This window comes from Spermophilus citellus (genome assembly GCF_964194105.1).
Source record: "Spermophilus citellus genome assembly, chromosome: 17".
NCBI classification, from domain to species: domain Eukaryota; kingdom Metazoa; phylum Chordata; class Mammalia; order Rodentia; family Sciuridae; genus Spermophilus; species Spermophilus citellus.
In genome coordinates this window covers 52,047,894-52,075,655 of record NC_138199.1, presented here as the reverse complement: position 1 = coordinate 52,075,655, position 27,762 = coordinate 52,047,894, and the positions used below count along the sequence as shown (strand labels likewise).

The window sequence follows — 27,762 nt, the reverse complement described above, 5'->3', positions numbered from 1 at the left end:
AATGGGTTAAGGCCTCGACACACCCAGACATAAATTCTTTAAATAACAAAGTAGCTAAGTTGTCAGGAAATGCCTCCAGAGTCCACTCAAGCATGAGTGAAATCCACTTTTCAGGAGTGGACATAACGTTGCTGGGTGTAGTGACGCATGCCTGTAATCCCAGGGGCTCAGGAAGCTGAGACAGGAGGATCTCGAGTTCAAAGCCAGCCTCAGCAATTTAATGAAGCCCTAAGCTACTTAGTGAGACCCTGTCTCTAAATAAAATACAAAAAAGGACCAAGGATGTGACTCTGTGATAAGCACTCCTGAGTTCAATCCCTGATACCAAAAAAAAAGAAAGAAAGGGCTGAGGATATAGCTCAGTTGGAAGAGTGCTTTCCTTTCATGCACAAGGTCAAAGAATGGATATATACAAAAGAAGCCAATCCATTTAATTAATGACCTTTTGACATCACAAGCTCAAAATCCCCCAGACTATAACCTTCCCTGAAAAGAAACACGCAGCCTGTGAAGAGACATACTGACCATCTATCTGTGTACTTACAAAACAACCCTAAAACTTTCCCTTCCTGATATCCACTCAATAAGCAGCTTCTGCCGACTCCCTTCCTGTCAGTTCACTTGATACCAACTAATACGGGGAGGAGGCAAATCTGAGCTTAGAACTCCTTGAAATAAAATTTTCTTTTTGCAAAAACCTAGTATTGGGGGTGCTGGGGTTGTGGCTCAATGGTAGAATGCTAACCTAGCATGCATGAGGCACTGGGTTCAATTCTCAGCACCACATTAAAAACAAGATAACTTGTCTACCTAAAACTAAATATATATATATATATATATATATATATATATATATATATATATATATATAACCTAGTATTGATGCATTCTACTGTCATGTATAACTAATTCAAACAAATAAACAAACAAAAAACCTCGTATTGGCTTCTATGTGCCCAGGCAGCAGGTCCTTGCCAGTATCCTCTGAGGTGCTCATCTAGCAGACACTTCACTAAGCTTTGCAGGACTTAGCACAGGTAACCTCTTTCTATTCTTGAAGTACCCTCTTTGAGGGTTCTGTGATTCCATAATCTCCTGATTTTCTCTCACTTACTTCAGTAGATACTGGTTTTTAATCTCTATTGAGAACTTGTCCTCCTTTTTCCAATCTCTGAATGTTGATACCCCTTCAATGCAGAAAATTTTTAAATTATGTCCCGGACTCAGAGATTTTCCTCTAACTTCTGGGTTTGTACATTCAACTGCTTCCTTAACAGCTCCACTTGCATGTCTCAACATCATCTCAAATTCACCATCAGCAAAATTAAATTATTTGTGTATATGTGAATGGGGAGGTACTAGAGACTGAAACCAAAGGTGCTCTATTACTAAACTATATCCCCAGCACCACCAACACCCCCTTTTTTAAAAATATTTTTTGAGAGGTTCTCACTAACTTGCCAATGCTGGCCCTGAACATGTAATCCTCCTGCTTCAGCCTCTGGAGTCACTGGATATAAAATTCAACATTTAATTCTCCACCAGATAAACTCCCCACTTGTGAGTCTCAGTAAGTGGGATCAACTATTATTCACTTATTAAAGTCAGAAGTCTGCAAATCATCCCTATATCCTTTTTTCTTCCCTCTGCCCTCATAATCCAATTCATCAGCAAGTTATCAGCATATGCTCAAAATGTATCTTGAGCCCATCTCTCCAGGTCCTGCAAAAACACCTAACCGATATCGCCTTCTACTCTTCCAACTTCATCTAACTTCATTCATTTTCCACATAAATGCTAAAACTATCTTCTAATGGTGTAAATCAGATCATATCACTCTAAAACTTCAATGCCTTTCCGTGGTACTTTGGATAACTCTAAATTCTTACCATTCAGAATCTTTGTATCCATTAAGCACTCCTGGCCCACTGCCTAGCAGCTAAGACCTTGTCAACCATCTGCAAATGTATTTGAGACAGGAGAAAAAAAAAAGGGGGGGTGGAGGCTTGAAAAGATACAACATTGGGCTGGGAATATAGCTCAGTTGGTAGAGTACTTATTTTATGTACACAAGGCCCTGGGTTCAATCCCCAGGACCACAGGAAAAATAAGATGATACAATGTCAAAGTTGATTAATGTTTGTAACTGAGTATCAGAGTATCAGTTATTTCTAAGTTTTAACTCAACCTTTATACAGTTGATGTATTTTTTTGTTTACATATTTTATTTTTATTTGTTGGCTATAGTGTAGAATTGTCCCCCAGAGTAAAAGAATCTTTCCCACTGTTCCCTCTAACCTCAGTCCCTTCTGCATTAGTTCTCAAATTAAATGTCACCTACTCAAAGGAATTTTCATAACCAGTCCATCTAAAGTAGCTCCCTCTCTATGCACATCTGTTATTCTCTGTTGCCTTATTTCTCTATAGCACCACTCTCACCATCTGTACATACCTTATTTGTCTGTTTATTCTATCTTCCCCATCAGACTAATAAACTCCATTAAGGCAGGAAACTTATGTGTCTTGTTCTCTGTTGTGTCCTTAGGGTCTACTCCACTGCCTGGCCCAGCGCAAGCTTCAATAAATAGTTACTGACTCTATAAATAAATGAATGAGAATTTAATCTTCAAGGGAAGAGAGCCAAACTAGGAAGATCTGTCTTGGGCTCCATTCTAGAGTGCCTTAGAGACATTGATCTTCCTTTGATCCTAGGTAGACAGGCAAACAGGTTTGTTTGTTTGTTTGTTTGTTTTAATTGGGCATGGTAGCCTGTAATCCCAGCGACTTGGAAGGCGGAGGCATGCTGGTCAACCTAGCGAAATCCTCAAGATAAAAAATAAAAAAGGCTGGGAATGCGGCTAAATGGTACAACACTTGCCTGGCCTGGGTGAGGTCCTGAGTTCCAGACGACAAAAAAATAAAATAAAATTTGGACGTGTTTTTCCAACAAAAGTTTTGTTGAAAGACCTTGTAACATATCTGGGGTGAGAGAGGAGGGAATAAAAATAAATAAATAAATAAATGGCTCAAAAGTAAGTGCAGGGAAATAAAAGTGGAGAAGGGTGGCTGGCCAGGACTGGCTCTTGGTTTGCACCCTCCCCTCCCCGAGAGGGTAACGGCTCCAGCACTTCGGTCTTCAGCGAGGACCCAAGGGTGGCCTGGGCTGGGGCTCCAGGTACCTTTCCCTCGGTAATTACTCATGAGGCAGAGCATCATGGGAGTCCTTCTTACTATTCATGAGGGGGCGGGGCCTCCCTCCCGCGGGGACTCCTGGGAGGGATCTCAGTTATTCATGAGGAAGGGGGCAGGCACTACAGAGCCCACTTTCCTTGCTATTCATGAGGGGGCGGGCCTTCCCTCCCGCTGGGGCTCCTGGGAGGATTCTAAAATGTTCTTGAGGCCACGGGGGCGCCTAGGAGGCGGGAACGCAGCTCCAGAGCCGACGGGAGTCGGACCCTCGGTCTTCCCCGCGGGAAAGCCCTGAGGAGATATTTTCTTTTTAAACATTACGAAATTTGAGGATGGTGGGACAAAGCGACTAACTCCCACTTTCCTGTGATTCCTTGGCCGGAAAACTGTCGAAATCTGTGGTAAAAAGGGGTTTTCTCCCCAGTACTTTCTTGTGGAAATAGTTTCATCTTTTCATGGACCGAAGGGGGTAAAAGGTGCATCACCATGTGATTGGAGTCTCCTGTTGGCCACTTTCTCTGTTAAGGTCACCCCAGTTTGCCTCTTTGGAGATGTTTTGGGCTAATATGCGAGCATCCGGGATGGGTCTCTTCACAGGGTTTGGTTATGTTAAATCCCCAGGATTTGCTGTTTGATGTTTATTATATGGCGGGGGGGGGGGGGAGGGGAGGTTTCCCCAATAGACTTTCAAAACCCTCCCACAGAGTCAAAATTACTGGGATGGAACAGGGGCATTGAAATACCATCTAAGCACCATTTTGGTCTGTGAATCTCGTTCTCTGGAGGATGAGAAGAAACCAGAAAAAAAGTTTGGAATGATAGCTTTAGGAATTTCAAAAAAAGCCTGCGTATCCTCCCCCCCAAAACAACAAAAATAAATAAAAATTAAAAACATCCAGGTATGAGAGGAAAATAAGGAATTGTAAGAGTCTTCAATTTCAAAATAATTCGGGCCCCTTTTTTATCCTTAGTGGTTGACACCAAAGTACCCTGGGGGTAAGTGCGTCCTTGAAAAGCCCCACAAGCACCACCCGAGTCTCACTTAATACAATTGCCCAAACAGGACAAATCTTGGGTCAGATTTATATTTTATTACAACGAAAATGCTTTCAAATGCCTACTGTGAAAAGTTCAAAACAATCTTGTGTATTAAATAAGTTAGGGCTCTTCCACTTGGTAGAATTACATGCAGCCATTAAAATCTGTAGAAGTGTATTTATTGACTTGGAAAAAGAATTCATTGAAAAAAGCAAGAGTACAAAGTAGTATGAATAGTTATCCCACTTTTTGGTTATAAATAAATGTGTATATGTATGTTTTGTGTATATATATATAGACATACATATATGTACAAAATTCCAGAATTATGTAAATACCAAGTGTTTATAAGTGAATTTAATTGTTTAAAACCTGTATTTTGGGCTGGGGTTGTGGCTCAGCTGTAGGGCGCTCGCCTAGCACGTGTGAGAGACACTGGGTTTGATCTTCAGCACCATATAAAAAATAAATAAATGAAATAAAAGTGTCATTCATCTGCAACTTTAAAAAATATTAAAAACCCTATATTTTGTCAATGTTTTGACAGGTTATTTGTATAGTTTTTAATGACTATTTTAAAACACCTACTAATTTAATGTTCACTGAATGCTGAAGCAAAGCTTTATGGTATAGTTGTAAAGGAGTTCAGATTATGCTTTTTACTTAGCACTAAATATGCTCAGTTTTCAAATATATAACTAGTTTTTTGTTTTTGTTTTTTTTCTTTGTGTGTGTGTGTGTGTGTGTGTGTAGTTGTATATAGACAGCATGCCTTTATTTTATTTTTATGCAGTGTTAAGGATTGAACCCAGTGCCTCACACATTCTAGGCAGACAATCTGCCATTGAGCTACAACCCCAGCCCCTGTATAATTAGTTTTGAATTGATATTAGATGAAATGTAACCTTTTAAGATGGTTAAGTAACAATGTGATTTTAGCGACTTTATACAGAAAGTAGAAAATGCATTTTGGTCGGACATGTTTGTAACTCTTTGATGAAATACCTTATTGTTACTTTAGAAACAATGAGTCTTATATTGCTAAATTCTAGTTTTATCTCTCTATATATATATGAACCAATGGACTGGGGATGTAGTTTAGTGGTAGAGTGCTTGCCTAGCAAGCATAAGGCTCTAGGCAAAAAGTTAAGAAAGAAAGAAAAAGTGGACCCAAGGGAAGAATTATTATTATTCATCTATTCATCCTAGCTTTACTAGTTTTATAAAACTTTAATTTCATTGTTTATGTATATATTTTACTGCACATAATTAATAATAGCATTACCACCTATTTAATCTGTTAGAGCTAGTACATTAATTTTGTTTATTTTTTTTCTTTTTTGTTTTTGACTAGTACATTTAAATAATTCTAAACTTAAAGTCTCTTTTTTGTTTGTTTGTTTTTATTGTTTTTAACAAAAGAACATGTCAGTACTCATTTCCAAATTTCTTAAGTGTTACTACAAAATTTTAAAGCTATATTAATGCTTTATTTTTTTAATATATTTTTTTAATGTGGTACTGAGGATCGAACCCAGTGCCTCACACATGCTAGGCAAGTGCTCTACCACTGAGCTACAGCCCTAATGCTTCAATTTTTTAGAATATAAAGATTGTAAAAGGAAAGTACAGATTGATGGATATTATGGGATTTTGTTTTTGTTTTTGTTTGTATGGTGCTGGGGAGTAAGCTTAGGACTTCACACATGCAAGGCAAGTGCTTACCACTGAGCTATACCACCATCCCTGATAGGTATTAAATGTATCTTATGATTTATTTTATTTTTTTAAAATTGGTTAATTAATTTATTTTACAGTAGAATGCATTTTGACATATTGTATACAAATGGAGCATAACTTCTCATTCCTCTGGCTGTACATGGTGTCTTATGATTTTTTTATTAATTTTTAAATATTTTTTCCTTTCTTTTTCCCTTTTTTTTCCCTGTCATAATATTCCTTCTTATGTATATCAACTGACTGGGGATATAGCTCAGTTGATAGAGTGCTTGCCTTGCATGCACAAGGCCCTAGATTCAATCCCTAGCACACAAAAAGAAAAGAAAAAAAAAAAAAAGATATATCAAAACTCATACTGATTGAGGTAACTCATACTTGTAATCCCAGTTACTCAGGTGATAGCAGGAGGATCTCAAATTCAAGGCTCACTTGGCAACTTATCAAGTTGCTACTCAAAAATAAAAAGGAGGTTGGGCTGGGGATGTGGCTCAAGTGGTAGCGCGCTCGCCTGGCATGCGTGCGGCCCGGGTTCGATCCTCAGCACCACATACCAACAAAGATGTTGTGTCCGCCGATAACTAAAAAATAAATATTAAAATTAAAAAATAAATAAATAAATAAATAAAAAGGAGGGCTATGGTTGTGGCTCAGTGGTGAAGTGCTATGCCTTGCACATGTGAGGCACTGGGTTAGATCCTCAGCACCACTTAAAAATAAATAAACAAAATAAAGATATTTTTTTCCATGTATAAAGAAAAAATATTATAAATAAATAAAAAAGAATGGGATCTAGCTCAGAGGTAGAATACTTCTGGTTAAATTCCCCATGGGGGGGGGGGAGACATTAAGTCTTTTACACATTTTTTCCTATTTTGCAGTTTTCTTTTCTTTTAAAGACATGCGTTTTTTCGTACTAATATTCTTTATCTAGAATATTTGATCAAGAGGTAAACGGTTTACTTTTTTTTTCAAATTATGCTAAATAGACTCTACGGTAAAAACTCCATAAATTAGACATCATAATAAAATTTGTGTAAATGTAAAAAGATAGCTATTGCCTATCAAAACGTGGAACCTTTCATTTAAAAAAACAACAGATCTGAGGATGTGACTCAGTGGTCCAGCACTTGCCTAGCATGTACCAGGACCTGGATTCCATCCCCAGCAATGGAAAACAACAACAACAACAACAACAACAACAAAAAACTCTTCATTGTCTTAACTTCCTTTCTTCTTTGTCTCTTGTACTTTGTTTTTCTAACCAGGATAAATTCATGCGATAAGAAAAAGATGGCATCTAGAATAAATACCAGTTTCACTTTGATTCCCAATCAGAAATATAGACGTAGTAATCGTCGGTCCAGCTATTTTTCCAACACCCTTGATTCAGATTCTCAGCCCTTATCAACGCTTGGAAATTTTAAAGCCTTGCCATTGGAAATATTCCAAATAATCTTAAGATATTTGTCAGGTGAGGATTGGTTACTATGAGTAGACTACATAAAACACTAGAATATTTTAATTTTTCCTAAGAACTAGTTTATCATCTCAGGCTCTGCTAAAATGTTAATAGCATTCATATTAAGTTTGTTTTCAAAATTTAATCAGTATTAGGTCCTTAGGGATAGAATGAGAAAGCTCAGTGCTCAAACTCTTTAAAGCATACCTCTAACTTAATAATGTAGTAGGTTGATTGTTATATCTCAACAAGTTTATAATCATTGAGAACTGGATTTAAAACAATTTTAAGATATTTCCTTGTAGGTTTATTATTTTTATTATTTAGTTAACTTATAAGTTAATAGACTGTACTGAGTGATGTTATTGTATTTAAGCCATTTATACATAAATATATATATATATTTCTTTTGATAGTGAAGGATGTCAGCATGCTAAGTATGGTGTCTAAAACAGTCAGCCAGCACATTATTAATTATATTTCGACTGCATCAGGAAGCAAAAGACTTTTACTACAGGACTTTCATAACCTTGAGCTGCCTGGTAGGAAACAAGACTCTGCTATACTGGAGCACTACAGATCTCTAGGTAATTTAAGAAATGAAAATTGCAACAAGTAAAGAATTAAACAATAAGATGATTTTATTATATACTTCTATAAGGCTAGTGGGATATGGAATATTTCCTAAAATGTACCTAGTAATATGGTGTTTTTAACTCTTCAATATGAGGACTTTCCTTTAACAGTCCCTTACATTTATCTTTAAAGATAAGAAAATGCACTTTAATGTAAAGTGTCAGTCCTTGTGATTTCATGTGGATACAATATCACCTATGCTTATTGTGTAGGTGGTTTACCAGTTTAGGAACTTGATATGTTTTCTATGCTTTACTTCCTGAGGATCCTTACACCTCTTTTCCATTTCTATTATAATATAGTCCTTAAAAATATAAATGTAAGCACATCATCTTGAGAGGTCACTTATTCTCTTAATCAGAACTATGTTTTTTTTTCTTTTTTAAGCACTCTGCACATTTACTAATAAATCATTATTCTATAATGAAACTGATCTTGTCAAAGGAAATTGTATATAGTCTTTCTTCACTTGATAGCTAATCATTTTTTAAAATTTTTTAGTTGTAGATGGGCACAATACCTTTATTAATACCTTTATTTCTATTTATTTTTATGTGGTGCTAAGGATCGAACCTAGGGCCTAACACATGCTAGGCAAGTGCTCTACCACTGAGCTACCACCCCAGTCCATATAACCATTTTTATATTTTACCCCATTCATTTATTTCATGCTCCCTAGAGTGCTAAAATAAAATCCTAATTCTGACTTGACTACTGATACCTATTTAACTACGAAACTACTTTAGAATCAACGAAAGCATGGCGATGTTGAGATTTAAATAAAGGCATAATAATAATAATAATAATAAGTTGAGCAAATGTTTCTTTTTAGTAGTCCAAGGATGCCTACTTTAAGATAATAAAAGAAGACTATATAGGTATGTAAATACATCAAAGTATATTTGATGAGTATATTTAATAAGACCAAATGAAAGGTATACAATATGAATACAATATTGTTGGTTTCAGTATTTATGACTCAGTTTAGTAAATCCTGTAACCGAATAACGGCAATTATGTTTTGCCTCTTATCATTGTAAATATATGTATATTTTTTCAAACATTATTAGTTGAATAATAGAGCTTGTCCTTTGGTTTCAGTCAGAATTTGTTTTTTCCGGATCAAGTCTCAGTTGTTTAAGCAAATGAGCAAAGTATTAAGACAATTGCATGGGAATTATATGGGCCTAGGGATGTAGCTCAGTAATAAGTGCTTACATAGTATGGATAAGACCCTGGCTTCCATCCTGAGCACAGCAAAAAAGAAAAAGAAAATTATATGGATCATTGCTCTTAAAAATACAAATATGTATTGTTTTGCGGGGTTAGGTATTGGGAATTTAATCCAGCATTTTATCACTGTGCTAAGTTGTTTAGGGCCTTGCAAAATTGCTAAGGCTAGCCTTGAACTGGTGATCCTCCTGCCTCAGTCTCAGTCACTGGAATTATAGGATGGGCTACTGCACCCAGTTTGTATTGATCATAATAGGTTTTTTTTTTCTAGAGAGAGAGAGAGAGAGAATTTTTTAATATTTATATTTTAGTTTTCAGTGGACACAACATCTTTATTTTTATGTGGTGCTGAGGATCGAACCCAGCACCCCATGCATGCCAGGCGAGCGCACTACCACTTGATCCACATCCCCAGCCCCTAGTTTTTTTTTTAATGGTTTCATTCATATAATGATTCAGGCTTCCATTTAATTTTGATGCAGATACCTAGTTTATGATTGATTCTTTAGGTAAATGTTTGATGTACACACCGTTTTCTCACATTTCCTTCCTATCTGATCTGTTCTTATTTTCAGACATTAAAATAACATTTTCAGAATCCTGTACTTTTGAAAATTATAAACTTTTTAAATAGTCCTTTCTTTTTTATTTATTTATTTTCAGTTATAGATAGACACAATACCTTTATTTTATTGATTTATTTTTATGTGGTGCTGAAGATCAAACCCAGTGCCTCATACATGCAAGACAAGCACTCTACCACTGAGCTACAACCCCAGACCTGAAGATTATAAATTTTAATTTGCTTTTTTTTTTTTCCCCACACAAAGCAGAGCAAGGTTGCCAATGTGGAAAAAACATTACATATGACTATTTTAATGGGAAAAACTTAGAGAAGTTGGTCTTGAAACAATATAGCAGAGAACCTATGGTTTACAAAAAAATCATCCAATAACGGGTTTTATGGTAAATTACAACCCATAAAAATAGGAGTTTTACCTGGGCATAGTGGGCACACATGTAATTCCAGCCACCTAGGAAGCTGAGGCAGGAGTTCAAAGCTAGCCTCAGCAAAAAGCGAGGCACTAAGCAACTCTGTGAGACCATGTCTCTAAACAAAATACAAAAAATAGGGCTGGGGATGTGGCTCAGTGATCAAGTGCCCCGTATCAAAAAAAAAAAAAAAAAAAAAAAAAAAAGGAGTTTTACATTAGAAAAGGCAACCAGCATACAATTAGAACTTACAAATTTCTCTGCTATGATATTGCATGAGACCAAATGCTAAAAAGGAAAGGAAAAGATCTCAACCTAAAATCAAACTCTGAAAATGTCTTTTTTGTATACAAAAATGAGGCTAGGAGCTGGGGGTATAAATTGCTTTGCAAGTGCGTGGCTCTGTGTTCAGTCCCTGGCACTGGGGAAAAAAGGGCATGTATATTTAAAACTCAGTTCTGCTCATATGTTACCCAAACACAGCAACTTCCAAAAATAAATTAGATTCCTATAGATTCTTCAGAATTATATAATTATTATATTATGGAAAATAGTAAATGCAGAGGAGATTTGAAGAAAGTAAAAAAAAATTGAAGAAAGTCATGAAATTTAGGTATATATTTTTCTACCATGTATCTTATTTTTCAGTTTGAGGACATTTGACCTCACAAGAATGTTAACAGTATCTTGCCATTTTAGGAAAAAAGAATACTTAGGCAAAATAAATCATATACTTCATGTCACTGTAGTTCAAGTTACATCTTACTGAGGGAAATTGAAGGTTTTTTTTTCCTTTTCTTTTTTTAAATGTCTGATCACAAAATCTTACACATTCCTAACATATAAACTCCATAAAAGGATATCTTTGAAAGAAGAGATAGATATTTAATACAAATGGATACTTTCTGTGAGCAAAAATGACTTCTAACCTTTGAAATTTTAAGTATTTATGACTTTAAATTTTTGTATTTGGAAAAAAGAACCAAAGAACTGAAAAAAAAAAAAGAAAAAAGAAAAAAGAACCAAATCTCTTTTCCCATTCTTTTCATGTTTATATTAACAGTTCTTAAAATATTTTCCTTTGTGAATGGGAAGTTAATTTCAAGAGAGACTGGAATCTGTTTTCTATGGAATAAAGACAAAGTTTTCCTAATGTATATTTATTTCTTATTATTGTATCTTTGTAAATCTAAATACTTTAATGTGAATTTCACAACTTTTTTTTTTTCAGTACTGGGATTGAACCCAGGGGTGCTCTACCACGGAGTCACATCCCCAGCCCATTTTGTTTGTTTCCTTTTGAGACAGGGTCTTGCTAAGTTGCTGAGGCTGGCCTCAAACTTGTGATACTCCTACCTCAGCCTCCCAAATAGCTGAGATTACAGGCATGCACCACTACGCCCAACAAATTTTACAACTTTTTGCAGGATGTTTTGCCAAGGCCTCCTAGATGGACATCAGAAGCTATGTAGTATAAATGTTTTGTGCCCTTCCTCCCCAGTGTTCCTGTAAAACTTGTATCCTAGTTCACTGTGATATGCTTTACTTGACTTTCAGGAAAACATTGTACTGTAGTATTGATATGCTTAAATTAATTGCATTGTTGTCATTTTTTTCTTGTGTCTCTTTACTTTCTCAGGTCTACTATTTAAAAGATGCACATTGCTGCTACCCACCAAGGAAAGATTAAAGTACATTCACAAGATACTCTCAGAAGTAAGATCATACTTCTGAATTAGTTCATAGTCTTAATTTCTAGTAAAAATATTTTATTACTAATGTTTTATTCTCCTTTTAAATCTATAGTTAATAACAACTCATGAATTAGTACTAAAAATTTGATCAGTGATAATCTAATAGTCTACCAGAGTATAAATAAAGTATAATATAGTCATCCCCTTATCCATAATTTCAGTTAATGTGCTGCACACATAATCCCAGACCTGCAGTCTGAGAGTATTAGATAGCAAATTCCAGAAGTAAACAATTCATAACTTTTACATCATGAACCATTCTGAGGAGAATGATGAAAACTCTTGTCAGTATGATCTGTCCCACCTGGGTTGTAAATCATGCCTTTGTCCAATGTAGCCATGCTATATATATTATCACCCATTAATCACTTAAGAGTTGTACTGTTATGGTATCATAATGCTTGTATACAAATAATTTTTTCACTTGGTAATGGCCCCCAAAGTGCAGGAGTAATGATGTTGGCAGTTTTATTATGGTACATTATTATAATTGTTGTATTTGTTATTTTTGCTGGGTTTTTTTACTATGCCTAATTTATAAATTAAACATTATCATGGGTATTTATATATAGAATAAAACAGTATAGTATGAAGCATTTTTACCTCACATAGGATTTCTGAGGAAGTTTTAAAGTGATAGTTTTTTTTAATAAATTAATTTCTGATGTTGCATCTTATTTTTAAAATATGCAAAAAACAGGGAAGTATTTTTAATATATAATATGACAAACCTCTTATGATAATAAACTTGGAAATGTACATCAATGCATTTGGGCATAATCTCTATACAGGACTTTTGAATTTTACAATACAATCCAAACATACATTTTGATGGTTCAGTTATGTGCTCAATAAGATGCAAACTATTCTCATGCTCTGACTGTTTTCCATGAAGTATTTACATTGAGTTCTGGTCTGTATTATTGCAGCAGAATCCCAAATGATCTTTCTGCCATATATTTCATCACTCCCCAAACTGTTCTGTGTACCAATTCAAGGTTGTGATTGTTTGTTCTTTTTTTTTCCCCTAAAGCATCATATTCATCAAGATAACTTTTTTGTTTGAAAATCTTTCAGTGAGTCAGGCATGGTGGTACATGCCTGTAATCTCAGTAACTTGGAGGATGAGATAGGAGATTGCAAGTTCTAGGCCAGCCTCAGTAATTTAGTGAGACCCTGTCTCAGAACAAAAAATAAAAAGGACTGGGAATATAACTGTAGTACGGTGTTCTTGGGTTCATCCCCAGTACCTCCACCAAAAAAAAAAAAAAAAAATCTTTCAGTAGCTATTCAATTTACGCTTCTCCCACCAATACAACCTTTCTTTCTCTAATCGAATCTAATTAAATTGGTCAGATCTTTCTTACCAAATAAACATTGTTTCTACCTCCATACAATTTTGTCTTTTACCATTACTTTCCATTTATTTATATCTGAGCCCTGCTTTAAGACATTGCTTATTTTACATGTGTCTTTCATAAGCTTTTTTTTTTTTTTTTTTTTTTTAGAGAGAGAGAGAGAATTTTTAATATTTATTTTTTAGTTCTCGGCGGACACAACATCTTTGTTGGTATGTGGTGCTGAGGATGGAACCTGGGCCGCACGCATGCAAGGCGAGCGCGCTACCGCTTGAGCCACATTCCCAGCCCCTCATAAGCTTTTTTGATCATTACTAAATCTATCTTTTCCTTCTTTTCATATTGTCCAATGTAGTATTTATTCAGTCATTTAAACATTTATACATAGTCTAACCTGAATTATAGTAATTTCACACGTGTATACCTTATTCTTCTAAATAAATTGTGAGCTCCTTGAGGGAAGAGACTGTTTCATACTTCCTTTGTAACTAACACAGTGCTCATCCGAATATGTACTGAAAAAAAACTTGCTTATTGCTGTTATATTTGAATGTTAAGTCATTGTACAGATCCAATGAAAAAAGAATTAATAATTGTTCTCTTTACAGGTTTCCTGTTTAAAATTCAATGGCTGTGCAGCTCCTATGCAATGTTTAGGATTACCATGTTATGGCATGTTTTTACAGGTACATTTTTAAATGAAAGAAGAAATGGAATGCTTTCTTGAACTGTTAACAAGTAGAGCATGGAATCTGTCCTTTCATCAGTTAATAGAATTTACAATAATCTTAAAGAGAGCAAAATAAAACTGAAAAGATTTGAGAATGTATTAATCTTTTTAAATATTTATTTATTAGAAGTAGTTGGACACAATACCTTAATTTTGTTTATTTATTTTTATGTGGTGCTGAGGATCGAACCCAGGACCTTGCACGTGCTAGACAAGTGCTCTACCGCTGAGCTACAATCCCAGCCCAAGAATGTATTAATCTTATAGTGTGTTTCCATCTCAGATTTTCTTCTTAAGTTTCTAAGTAGTGACAAATGTTTAACATTCACTTACTCTATAACAATGTCCTCTAGGTGTCTAGCCAATTGTTAAAAAAAAAAGAAAGAAATATCATAGGGTAGTATGTATGTGCATGTGTTTATGTTTATAGTAAGTTTAAACTCTTGGACTAGTTATTTAAGTTGTGATTTTAGAAATCAGCTGTAGAGCTGGGTGTGGTGGTGCACATATGTAATCCCAGCAGCTTGGGAGGCTGAAGCAGGAGGATCACAAGTTCAAAACCAGCCTCAGCAATTTAGCAAGGCACTAAGCAACTTAGCAAGACCCTGTCTCAGATAAAAATTTTTAAAAGGCTGGCGATGTGGCTCCGTGGTTAAGTGTGTCTGAGTTCAATCCCTGGTCCCCCTCCCAAAAAAATTATAAAATTTCAAGAACATTTTTTACTAATCTTTTATTATAAGCAAAGATAAAAATAATAAGTAGTATTAATTAAGCCCTTACAATGTTCCAGACACTGTTATAAACAGTTTACATGTATTATTTGATTTAAAACTAACAACAACCTTAAGAAGTAGGCACTGCACCCAAGAGAATCTGGTGCTGTATCCTGTCCTGCCAGCCACCAACCCATACACATCCAGATTCCAGGGCCTCCTACTAGCCTTCTTTCAAGTTAGAGTGTTCCTTTTATTCAGAAATTTTGGTCTTTTGGTTTTTTTGGAATAGGTAGCATAAATTCAAAAGGTATATACAGTAAAAAGCTTGTCAAAAGGTATAAAATATATACAGTAAAAAGCTTGTCCCCCATAAGGTCTGTCCCAAGTTTATTGACTTCCCTTCATCAAAAGTAATCACTGTTACCAGTTTCTTTCCTTCCAGAGATGATGATGATGATGATGATGATGATGATGATTAATGCTAGGGACTGAAGATTAATTTTTAAACTACTGAAATCCAATTATTTTAAGATGAATTTATGTGATTAGTTAACCTTTTGAAATCTAATTATAGTTGTATACGGCTTGAATCTCCTTTTCATATATGTCTATGCCTTTTAGTATACTCAGAAATACAAATAAAAGTTTTTTTGGTTATTCAAATCCAAAAATCATAAAAAATGCTCAAAATTGTCATATTTAAATCACTATCATTTGTAAGCATTGTCATAAATGACCGCTGGGGGAAGCCAAAGGGTTCTACCGTAATCTTAAGACCAAGACACAATATAACTGAGTCAAGTGTCTAAAGCTGTGTTCTAGGGTTTCAGCCATTATTTTCCATTTAAGAGTTCTCTGAAAAGATACTTCCTTTCCAAACTGGATTTTACAGCAATTTTGGTTTAGATTATATAAATTTCTCACTGATTTGAATAGCTCCATAGTGAATAAAAATTATAGATCATCTTAATCATGTGTTAAAATCACTTATGCTCATAAAGGGGCAGTGACTTGTGTTTTGATTTGGTGGTCTGAACACATGAAATGTTTATTTTATTTTCTTCAGACCTTAACAGCAGGTTGGGATGAACTTGAGTGCCATCGTGTCTATAACTTCTTATGTGAGTTGACTAATCTCTCCCGCAAGATGCAGACTGTTGTCTGTAGCAAACCAGGTAAAGAACTACAATTTACAGATGATGTTATACAGAAATTAAGGTGGAAAAAAAAGAAGAGTTCAAAAGTGTTTAAAAATAAATTATGGAGCCAGGTACAGTGGTGCACATCTGTAATTCCAATGACACTGAAGATTAAGGCAGGAGAACTGCAACTTTAAGGCCCGCCTCAGCAATTTAATGAGACCCTAAGAAACTTAGTAAGACCCTATCTCAAAATAAAACAATAAAAATGGCTGGAGATACAGCTCAGTGGTAAAGTACCCCTGGGTTCAATGCCTAGTACCATTATATATTAATTAATTAATTAATTAATTAACTTTTGGATCCAGGCATGGGGTACACACCTATAATCCCAACAATTTGGGGGGGCTGAGGCAGGAGGATTGCAAATTCAAGGTTATCCTGGGAAACTTAGTGAGACCCTGTCTAAAATTAAAAAAAAAAGAAGGGCTACGGATGTAGCTCAGTGGTAGGGCACTCCTGGGTTCAGTCCCCAGTACTAATGAATACATATTTATATACATACACTCATACACAGTAAAAGGAGAAATAAATCTAAGGAAGTGATCAACATCACATGAAATATCGATCCTCAGCACCACATAAAAATAAACAAATAAAATAAAGGCATGCTGTCCATCTACAACTACCAAAAAAAAGAGGGGTCTGGGGATATGGCTCATGGTTAAATGCCTGGGTTCAATCCCTTGTACCAAAAAAAAAAAAAAAAAAAAAAAAAGAATGATTATTGCAGCATTATTTGTAACCATGAAATCCTCCGAACAACCTAAAAGCCTATCATGAGGAGGATGGAAAAAAACGAATTGTGCTGTATTCACACAATTAAAGCCATTAATTATTTAAAATGAATAATTAGAGCCATATATATTAATATGGATAATTTTAAAACATAATTTGAGAAAAAAGATTACCAAATGATATCTTAACTATTATATCATTTATATACACACATATATAAAAATGTAGAAAAACATAGTTGGGAGGTATGATGATTAATTCTGGTTTTCAACTTAGCTAGATCATGGTACCCACATATTTTTTTTAATTTTTAAAATTTAGTTGTAGATAGATATAATACCTTTATTTTGTTTATTTTATGTAGTTCTGAGGATCGAACCCAGTGCTTCACACATGCTAGGCAAGCACTCTACCACTGAGCCCATAACCTCAGCCCGTACTCACATATTTGGTTAAACATTATTATAGGATTTTCTGTGAACATATTTTTAGATGAGCTGGACATTTAAATCAGTAAACTTTAAATAAAGCATATTTCCCTCCATAAGGTGGGGGGACACCATCCAATTAGTTGAAAGCCTTTATAGGAAAAGATCTTCCGATGCAAGGAATCCTACCACAAGACTGCCTTTGGACCCCTAGTGCAACTCTTCCCTGGGTCTCTAGCATGCCAATCTACCCTGCAGATTTCAAACTTGCCAACCTCTATAGTCATAAGTCAATTCTTTAAAGAAAATCAACTTCATATTTTCTCTCTCCCTCTATTTCTCCCTCTCCTGCCGCACATACTTGCATAGTTTATGTATATGATGTCTCTCTTGTTGGTTGTTTCTCTGGAAAACCCTAACAGGGCAAAAACCAAATTCAAGATGGGTAATTACTTACTTCTAGGGAAAAAGAGGAAGGGCATTGAATCTCTAACATCTGTAATATTTTATTTATTTTAAAATATCTGAAGCAAATAGAAAAAAGAAAATTTTGGCAAAGCTTGGTGATTTGTACACAGTGTTTGTTATAGTACCTCTGCTTTTCTAGCAGCTTGAAATGTTTTACTGTAAAACAAATTATGAATCAAAAAGGCAGATTTAAGGGGCTGGGGATGTGGCTCAAGTGATAGCGCGCTCGACTGGCATGCGTGCGGCCCGGGTTCGATCCTCAGCACCACATACAAACAAAGATGTTGTGTCCGCCGAAAACTAAAAAAAAAAAAATATTAAAAAATTCTCTCTCTCTCTCTCTCTTTAAAAAAAAAAGGCAGATTTAAAAGTCTGATGAATTGGGGCTGGAGTTGTGGCTCAGTGATAGAGCACTTGCCTGGCATGTGTGAGGCCCTGGGTTCAATACTCAGCACTGCATATAAATAAATAAATAAAATTAAAGATACATTTACAATTTAAATAATATTTTTTAAAAGTCCAATAAATCAATAATAAAATTAATTTATCATGTTCTTCTCTGATCAAAAACCCTCATTAGCTCTTTGATGTTTTCAAAATAAAATCCATATAATTTATACTAGTCCTCACATTTTGTTCCCAGCCTACTTTTTCAAAGTTATTGTCCACTACACTTTATATCAGTTTGACCTAGGCATATTGCTTTCTCTACTCACTGTGTTTTAGACACCTTTTACACAATTCTGTCTCACTACCTTTTATTCATTCTGTCTCATTTTCCTGAAATACCATCTCTCCTTCTCATCCTTTAAGAATCAGTACTTAAACTGGGCACAGTGGCACATACCTATAATCCCAACTCGGGAGGCTAAGGCAGGAAGATTGCAAATTCAAGGCCATATGAGCACCTTAGCATGACCCTGTATCAATATAAAAAAATAAAATAAAAAAGACTGGGGATGTAACTCAATGGTAGAGCACCCCTGAATTCAATCTCCAGGACTCCCAATAAATAAAATAGAGTCTATTCACCTGACTCCTTCTAAGATTCAGTTCACCTGACAGCCTCCCACCCAGCATTTTGTGATCTCTGAAGGCCTATAGTAATCTCTCTCCTCTAAACTTGTAACTTACATTTGACTTAACACATCAGGAGGTACTTATGTATTGTCTTAGATTATTAGACTTTTTGCTGTGTTTCAGATCTAGTCCAGAGCCTCCTGAATGCTAGGCAAATATTCTGTCAATGAGCTACATCTCCAACCCTAGACTTTCTATTTACATTTGTCTTATCTCCAAGTAAGTAAAATATAAATGATGTAAAATGTAAAATGGTATAACTTCTGAAAACACTTTGGCTGCCCCTCAAAAAACTAAACATAAAATTACTATATGACCCAGCAATTCCACTCCTAGATATATATGTAATGAAACTGAGAGCAGGCACTTAGACAAATACTTGTATGCTAATGTTCATTTCATAATTTTTCATAATAGCCAAAAGGTAAAAACAACCCCAAAACCCAAGTGTCTATCAATAGACAAATAAACAAAATGTGAGTATGCTACAACATAGATGAACTTTTTTTTTCCTCGCAAAGCTTCATTCTCAGCTTTCATCCAACATAGATAAACTGAAAACATTATACTAAGTAAAAGAGGTCAGGAACAAAGAGATAAATATTATATGAATCTACTTACATGAGATACTTAGAACAGGCAAATACACAGAGACAGAAAGTAGATTAGCGATTACCAGGAACTGGGGAAAGGGAGGAACTGGAAGTTATTGCTTAACGGCTGCAGAGTTTGTATTTGGAATAATGAAAAAGTTTTGGACGTAGACAATGTTTATGGTTGAACAAAATTGTTAATGGAATTAATGCCCCTGGATTGTACACTTAAAAATGGTTTAAGGTGCTGGTATTATGGCTCAGCGGTAGAGCACTCACCTAGCACTGGTGGGACCTGAGTTTGATCCTCAGCACCACATAAAAATAAAGGCATTGTGTTGTGTCCATCTACACCTAAAAATAAAAAAATAATTAAAAAGGTTTAAAAAGCCAGGAACAGTGGCACACATCTGTAATGCCAGCAACTAGGGACGCTGGAACAGGATGATCACAAGTTCAAGACTAGCCTCAACAACTTAATGAGGCCATAAACAATTCAACAAGACTGTCTCAAAAAAAAAAAAAAAATTGGTGATGTATCTCAGTGGTAAAGTATCCCTGATACCATAAATAAATAAATAAAATGGCAAATTTTATAAATACCACAGTTTTTTTAAATTAATAACACCATTTTAAAAGCCGTTAATTTGTACACTTCATTTTAGTTTTGGGTGCTCAAGATTGAACCCAGAGCTTCATGCATGCTAAGCACATGCTCCACCATTGAACTATACCCCCAGCCCAAATTGTACAGTTTATTTATTTGGTACCAGTGGAGATTGAACCTAGCACCTCATACATATTAGGCAAACACTATACCACTGAGCCAAATCTCTAGCCCCAAAACTGTACACTTTAAATAACAGAATGTATGGTATATGAATTATATTTCAATAAACAAGAGGAAAAGAAACAATGAGGTGAGGAGAGTGGCACACACTCTCCTCTATTCCAACTACTTGGGAGCCAAGGCAGGAAGATTGCAAGTTCAAGGCCAGCCTCAGCAATTTATTAAGACCCTGTCTCAAAAAATAAAAGCACTGGGGATATAGCTCAGGGTAAAGTGCCCCTAGGTTTAATCCCCAGTACAAAAAAAAAAAAAAAAAAAAAAAAAGAACAAAATAAAGAGAAAATAAATCAAGAAGATAAGGGTAAGAAGAAAGTCAAACTACAAAGTTAGGGCATCTTAACAGATAACGAGCTGGGGTTGTAGCTCAATGGTAGAGCGCTTTCCTAGCATGTGTAATGTACTAGGTTTGATCCTCAGCACCATATAACATAAAAGTAAACAAATAAAATAAAGGTATTTTGTCCATCTGCAACTGAAAAAAAAAAACAGATAATCTATTGGTAATTCTTTTTTAGAAACCCAGTTTATGTGGCGCATGTTTGTAATCCCAGCAGTTTAGAACACTGAGGCAGGAGGATTGTGAGTTCAAAAAAAAACCTCAGCAAAAGTGAGGCACGAAGCAACTCAGTGGGACCCTGTCTCTTAAATTCAAAATAGTGGTCAAGTGTCTCTTAGTTCAATCCCCAGTATCAAAAAAAAGAAGAAACCCAGTTTATGATCACTGGTCACTATGACCCACAATGGTTAATGTGTTGCAGTGATCACTACCCAATATGCAATCCACCTTTCTAGAAAAATGGTTTATAATTCTTTTGCTTTATAGGAAGTGCCCGAAAATTAGAATTAAGGATCAGACTATTCTGTAGAAATGTCCTCCTTGATCATTGGACACATCGAAGTGATTCTGCTTTTTGGTTGACACGAATATTAAAACCATGGCCAATGGTGAATCAGGCAAGATTACTGTATATCATCTTTGGGCCAACATCTTCTCAGGATGGTGAGCACTGATTTTTCAGAATGTATGTTATATAACTGATTAATTGCTTTTGCTTTGTGAAGCCAATCTTTTTTACCTGTTCAATTCCACCACTCCTAATGATTAAACTATTTCATGATTTCATAGATGTATATACTACATTAACTTGTGCTTAGCTTAAGCGTCAAGACAGAAATTGTTCTGCTGAAGAACATTAACAAATGTATTTTTATCATCCCTGGATTTATGTGAAATAGCTGTTTTCCAGTTTTAAACATTATCTTAACCCAAGGTTATGTTTGCTGCTGGAGTGTCTAATAGTATTACTAAGAAGCAAAGTAGTGGCAGAATTGATGCTTATTTAATTTCAGGTGCATAATATGACTTGCAAGATTTTTGCCTAAATTTTTCTTGGAGTAATATTAAAATTATCATGCATTTATTTAGTCCACATTGACTTATATCAGGAGGAAACTAAAATATGTTGAGAAGCAGCAGGGAGTTAATCTGAGATTAAAATTTTGTTATGTGTACTCCACAAAGAAAACTGGACATAGATATAATAAAAAATTTAATTACTGTTTTGTTATATATGTTTAAATGATTCTCAAATATAGCATGTTCTTTTGAGGAAGAGTATCAGTGGGTTTTGTTTTATTTCAGTAAATTGCTTATTCCAATTTCTGTAATGAGGTAACATCATCTTTGAACTAAAAGCACTATTCTGCTGATGAAACTACCTTTACTTTATCTGGCTATCTTGTTGCTATGTTTCATCACATTAGTAAGAAACATTCAAATTTATATTATTATCAGAATTGGCCTTTTATTATGAAAGTATCTTATATAAATGATGGGATCTCATTAGGCAATCCACTTTCCTTTTTAAACAATCCATGAAATCTGTATCACAAAACCAATTATTCTATCATAGCCTAGTTTCTGTTTCAATTCAGGACAGGTGGTTTGGCAGAAAATGATAGAAGGACCTACAGATGAATCCAGTCTGAAAGGTTTGGCTGATGCCATTAAATTACTGTATGATACAGGCACCAAAGAGTGGACAGCAGATGATGTTATCAGTCTTGTAGATGAACTGTCAGGTACAAATATTCATTTACTAATATACAGTAATATTATGACTGTATTAAGTACAGTAATAGAAATGTAGTGTTAGAATATTATTATAAAACTGTAAGAAAAGCCAGGTAGGGTGGTGCACACCCATAATCCCAGTAACCAAGGAGGCTAAGGTAAGAGAATCGTAGGTCCGTGGTGAGCCTCAGAAACTTAATGAGACCCTATTTCAAAATAAAATAAAAACGGGGCCTGGGATTGTAGCTCAATGGTAGAGCGCTTGCCTAGCATGTGTGAGGCACTGGGTTTTATTCTCACTGTACATATAAATAAATTAAATAAAGGTCCATTGACAACTAAAAATAATAAAATAAAAAGAGCTGGGGGTGTGGCTTAGTGGTAGAGTATCCCTGGGTTCAATCCCCAGTACTGGAAAAAAAAATTGTAAGGAAAATTCTACAGGTAACAAATTCAATCCTTATTAGAAACCACTGATTGCTCTAAAATATTTGAAGAGTTTGGCATAATGTTTGAAAAGAATACATTTAATAAATTTTCTTTCAATTGCCAATTTTATAAATATATTATTATTTGAAGGATTTATATTTTAATTATCTCTCTTATTCCCATTTTGTGAGTTCTTAGGAACATCTTTCTAGGTTATGTAAGAAGAAAACCCTCTCCTACTGGTATAGGAGAGGTGAAAATAATTTTTCTCATTCCTGCATAATGTTTTAGATGTTAAAGTTTACTAGGATTCTTCCTTATATAAGATTAGTTCACTTTGCCTCTCATATATGTAGGATAATTACTTTGACTACATTACTTCTACATTTGTACAAGCTACCATGGCTTGGCAATAATCTCTGCTCTGGTTGAATGCTATAATTGAAAAACTTAAACATTTTTTCCTATGTGTTCCCTTGGTACTAATTGTATTTCCAATAAGGCAATGTAATATTGCATGTATTTAAAGATGTTTAATATAGCTATTGTGTAATTTCTCATTAAATAACCATTCTTCCTCTAATAAAAGTGGTTCCTCGGGAGTGGCTTCTAGAGAATAATGCACGTCTCCTAATCCTAAGTGGAAACAACATCTGTTTCACTTTCATGGCTAGTAAAGCTGTGAATGGACGGGCCATTGAACTGGCAAGGCTCATTGTCTTTTTGGCTTTGGTAAGTAAAAAATAAGTTTTTCTCTAGCAAGTTGTTTAACATTATAATTGATTTACCAGAGCGGCTGAGGATGTAGTTTAATGGTGGAGCACTTGCTAGCATACTTAAAGAGTTCCTGGGTTTGATTCCTGGCACTGCAAAAATGAAAAAACAAAAAAGATAAAATAAAGCCAGACTTAGTGGCACATGCCTGCAATTCCAGCTACTGGGGAGGCTGAGACAGCAGGATCAAAAGTTTGAGGCCATCCTTGGTGACCCTGTCTCAAAATAAAATGAAAAGTTCTGGGGATGTAGTTTAGTAGTAGATTGCTTGCCTAGCATTCACTAAGATCCTGGGTTCAATCTACATACAACAGATCAATAAATAAATTAATTCTTACTTTTCAGTTTTACCTAGGAACATGTAGTCTTTAAATATGTATCTTTTAAATCATGTAGAAATAGCCAGGCACAGTGGCCCATGCCTATAATCCCAGCAATTTGAGGCAGGAAGACCTCAAGTTTGAGGCCAGCCTAGGCAATTTAGCAAAGCCCTAAAGCAATTTAGCAAGAACCTGTCTCAATTAAAAAATAAAAAGGGTTTTGGGGGGGGGCAGCGGCTGGTGTTGTGGCTCAGCAGTACAGTGTTTACCTAGCAAGTGTGAGGCACTGGCTTCCATCCTCAACACCACATGAAAAAATAAATAAATAAAATAAAGGTATTGTGTCATCTACAACTAAAAAATAAAAATAAATAAAGAGTTGGGGATGTAATTCAGTAGTAAAGCACTTCTGAGTTCAGTCCCAGTACCAAACAAACAAACAAATAAGTGTTCTTTAGGACTCTCAAGATGGAAAATTGATACCACAGTGCTTTGCCTACTGAAATTCTCTATTGTCTTCATTGTATTCCCTGCAAATAAAGCCATGCCTTTTTTTTTTTAAACCCATGGTGCCGACAATCAAATCCAGCACCTTATACATGCCAGGCAAGGATCTATCACTGAGCTGTATCCCCAGCTTCAAACCATGTTTTTATAGCTTATCTTTGTATCTCCAGTTCTTTTTTTTTTCTTTTTCTTTTCTTTCTTTCTTTTTTCTTTTTCTTTTTTTCTTTTCTTTTTTTTTAGGTGTAGATGGACATAACACAATGCCTTTTTTAATTTTTATGTGGTCCTGAGGATTAAACCTGGGTCCCGCCCATGCTAGGGGAGTCCTCTACCGCTGAGCCACAATCCCAGCCCCTCCAGTTCTTAATGGTATTCTATAAATGCTTACAGAATGATTGAATGAGCAGAAGTCTTATATTTTATTATATAATAACTATTTTCAACATTAATTCTTGTATTAGTGAATAATATTCTGATAATCTTGAACCAGGCTTTTATTTATTTCATATTTTATTTCCACTAAAATTGCACCATTTGAAAGCAAAGAGTATTAAAGATACAAGCATTTCCTTTTTATAAAATCAATGGGGTATCATATGTAATACATTATGTTAAATCATACTATCATTGTCAGTACCATTTTCAAATTCTTTCTTCACATGAAGATTTACAATAATACTTTTATGTCTAAATCAGGTGTGTGAGAAAGAACTATACTGCATGGATTGGGCAGTTAAAATGATGCAAAAAGTCTGTAAAGTCTTTAGCACTCTGGTGGAAAGAAATAACTTCCTGCAGAGTGTGGCAAATGCATTTGCCTGTGTTACAATGGAAATGCTGCAGTCAATCATGTCTGGTAAGTAGGAGTGAGTAAAAGTCTCTACTTAAGACAGAACTATTTCTGTGTAGACCATTATTTCTAAATTAACAATAGAAGGAGCAGACATTTTATTGTTCATTTGTGAGATATCTTTAGTTCCTAGCTTTTTTTTTAATTTTTTTTTGTAGTTGTAGATGGACAGGATGCCTTTATTTTGTTTATTTTTATGTGGTACTGAGGATTGAGCCCAGTACCTCATGCATGCTAGGCAGGCGCTCTACCGCTGAGCCACAACCCCAACCCTAGTTCCTAGCTTTTGTCACTTCAAAAATCTGCTAATGGTTTCAATAGAGAACATGAAGTTGAAGAGTCTGCTCTGAAAGGAACCAAATTTCAATTATGCTACACAACAAAAATTTTAATTTGCTCATTTACCAACTATCATTATCCTCATAATATCTCATGTTTGTATAGTTTTTGATAATATCATTTTATATTTTATTAGGTGGCCAACATGATAATTAATCCTCTTTTACAGATAAGAAAAATAAGGCTTTGAGAAATAACCTGACTTGCACAGGTCATAAAGTTAGAAATAATAAAGCATGGACCAGCATTCTTTTTCTCTGATTTCTAATCCAGTGTTCTTATATAATTATATTATTTCAGTGATTAATGTCCGACTTATTAAAGGTCAATAACAGAAAGTCTTTTCTTTAAATATTATTAGGAACAATTGGAACATCTTATATTTCTAAATCATATTTTTAAATTTTTAACTGACATTTTCTTTTCCCTACTGTCTGTTCCTGTGTATGACATATAGGAGATCGTGATGAAGACGACAGAGGCTTTTTGAATTTGTTCCATCTTGTACATGCTCAGGCTAACTTCCATAAGGAGGTCTTATATTTGACCATGAATACACTCTCTCCCTAAATACTCAGAAAACCTTGCATTTAGAGAATACATCGCTGAATTAACACTTAGAAGAGTACTACTTTTCCACACCTGAAGAATAGCATCTATGGGGCTTTTTATCATCTAAGGAACCTAGGAATTCAAAAGCTGCATAGGATTTTAGCAGCAATTGCTCACACAATTATTAATATAAAAACAACAGGCAAACCCAAGAATATGCTGTGATTTCTCTGGAAAATAAGCTCTGCCTCAGACTCCAAGTTTTGTTAAATTCAACACCAAACCAAAATAGAAGGTTAACTGTCAGTCCATTCTGTTTGTGTGGATCTTTGAAAAAAGAGAAAATTCTGTTTTATAGTTAGAACAGACCCAAATTCACTAAACAATAGTATCTGTTCACTTTGCTTAGGTTGTGTAGATACAGCCTAGAATGTTTTGTGAAGATTTGCAATATGGTATTTAAGAATGTGCAGAATATAAATCATATTCCTTATTACTTCTTGGCATATGATTACAAAGAATAATATATTTCATTCATATTTTATATGGAGTAACAGATAAAGAACAAAAGAAGTATGTTGTGTATATATATATATATATATATATATATATATACACACACACACATACATATTATATATGTCTATATGTACAGGCATACCATATACATATATATTTCCTTCTTTAAAACAATGACACAAAAGGTCCATAAATAGAGGAAGGTATATATTATCATAATACAACCAAATCATCTTATACTTTTCTGGGGATTAGAATGAAATGTTACAAATAAGAGAAACTATATAATGAAAGAAAGTAGTTATTCTGCTGCTAGAACAATCTTCACAAATAATTTGCCCTTCTTTCTAAGCTTTCTTCCATATCTCAAAAAATGGGATTTGGACTGGGAGTGTAGCTCAGTAGTAGAATACTCACCTAGCAGGTACAAGGCTCTGGGTTTTATCTCTAGCACTAGCAAAAAAACAAACACACACAAACAGGAGCCCTCCTGGATCTCCCATTTTCTCTTTATGTGCTCTTCCCCTCTTACCCCGTGTCAAGTACATGCTAGGCAAGCACCACTACTATTGAGCTATACCACTGAGCCCCTGATCACCTAACTTCTTGACAGCCTCCTTCCAACTGGATTTCACAGAGGCTAGCTTTTTTTTCCCAAGACTTTGATTTAACTTACCTCTGGAGCTGATGGGGGGAAGAAACACTAGGAGATATGGGAATTGTCTGCAGAAGAGGGATGGAAATTGTGGAAAATTCTCAAATTTTGGCAAAAAGGGCTCAGTGAGGGCTGGGGTTGTGGCTCAGTGGTAGAGTGCTTGACTAGCATGTGTGAGGCACTGGGTTCAATTCTCAGCACCACAAATAAACGAATAAAGTAAAGGTCCACTGACAATTTAAAAATTATTTTTAAAAAGGGGGCTCAGTGAAAGATTTGATAGGACTGATGAGTGAACATTGTGGAGAACATGAAAATTGTGGTAATAAGATTTTATTGTACTTCAGTAGCAAAAGCAATTACCTTCAGTTTTGAAGGGTCACTTTCCTTTTATTGTCTAACTATAATCCCCATTGGTGGCAGGAATTTTTTTTCTCTAGATTTGTCATTTACAGATTTGTGCAAAAGCAAAGTTCTTGCTTTTATCCTGGTTTTGTTTTCTTTTTCTAAGTTGAAGAATTCATCCATAACTAGCTGGGTG

At 35.0% G+C, this 27,762-nt stretch overlaps 1 protein-coding gene and 1 long non-coding RNA gene across 2 annotated transcripts in view; one reads left to right on the top strand and one right to left on the bottom strand.

The window, feature by feature from the left end:
* Positions 1–2,552, bottom strand: part of LOC308636153 — a 28,411-nt gene extending 25,859 nt beyond the window's left edge. Inside the window, exon 1 of the long non-coding RNA XR_014019365.1 lies at positions 2,453–2,552. This is a non-coding gene — a long non-coding RNA (uncharacterized lncRNA). The remainder of the gene's footprint in view (positions 1–2,452) is intronic.
* A 762-nt stretch (positions 2,553–3,314) lies between these two features.
* On the top strand, positions 3,315–26,531 carry FBXO47 (F-box protein 47). The gene is made up of 10 exons (XM_081271283.1): positions 3,315–3,590; positions 7,233–7,438; positions 11,928–12,004; positions 14,009–14,086; positions 15,913–16,021; positions 21,026–21,202; positions 22,138–22,284; positions 23,295–23,437; positions 25,003–25,162; positions 25,953–26,531. The coding sequence occupies exons 2-10, from the start codon at positions 7,258–7,260 to the stop codon at positions 26,063–26,065; spliced, it is 1,185 nt and encodes a 394-aa protein (XP_081127409.1). The 5' UTR covers positions 3,315–3,590; positions 7,233–7,257; the 3' UTR covers positions 26,066–26,531.
* Positions 26,532–27,762: the final 1,231 nt, after the last annotated feature.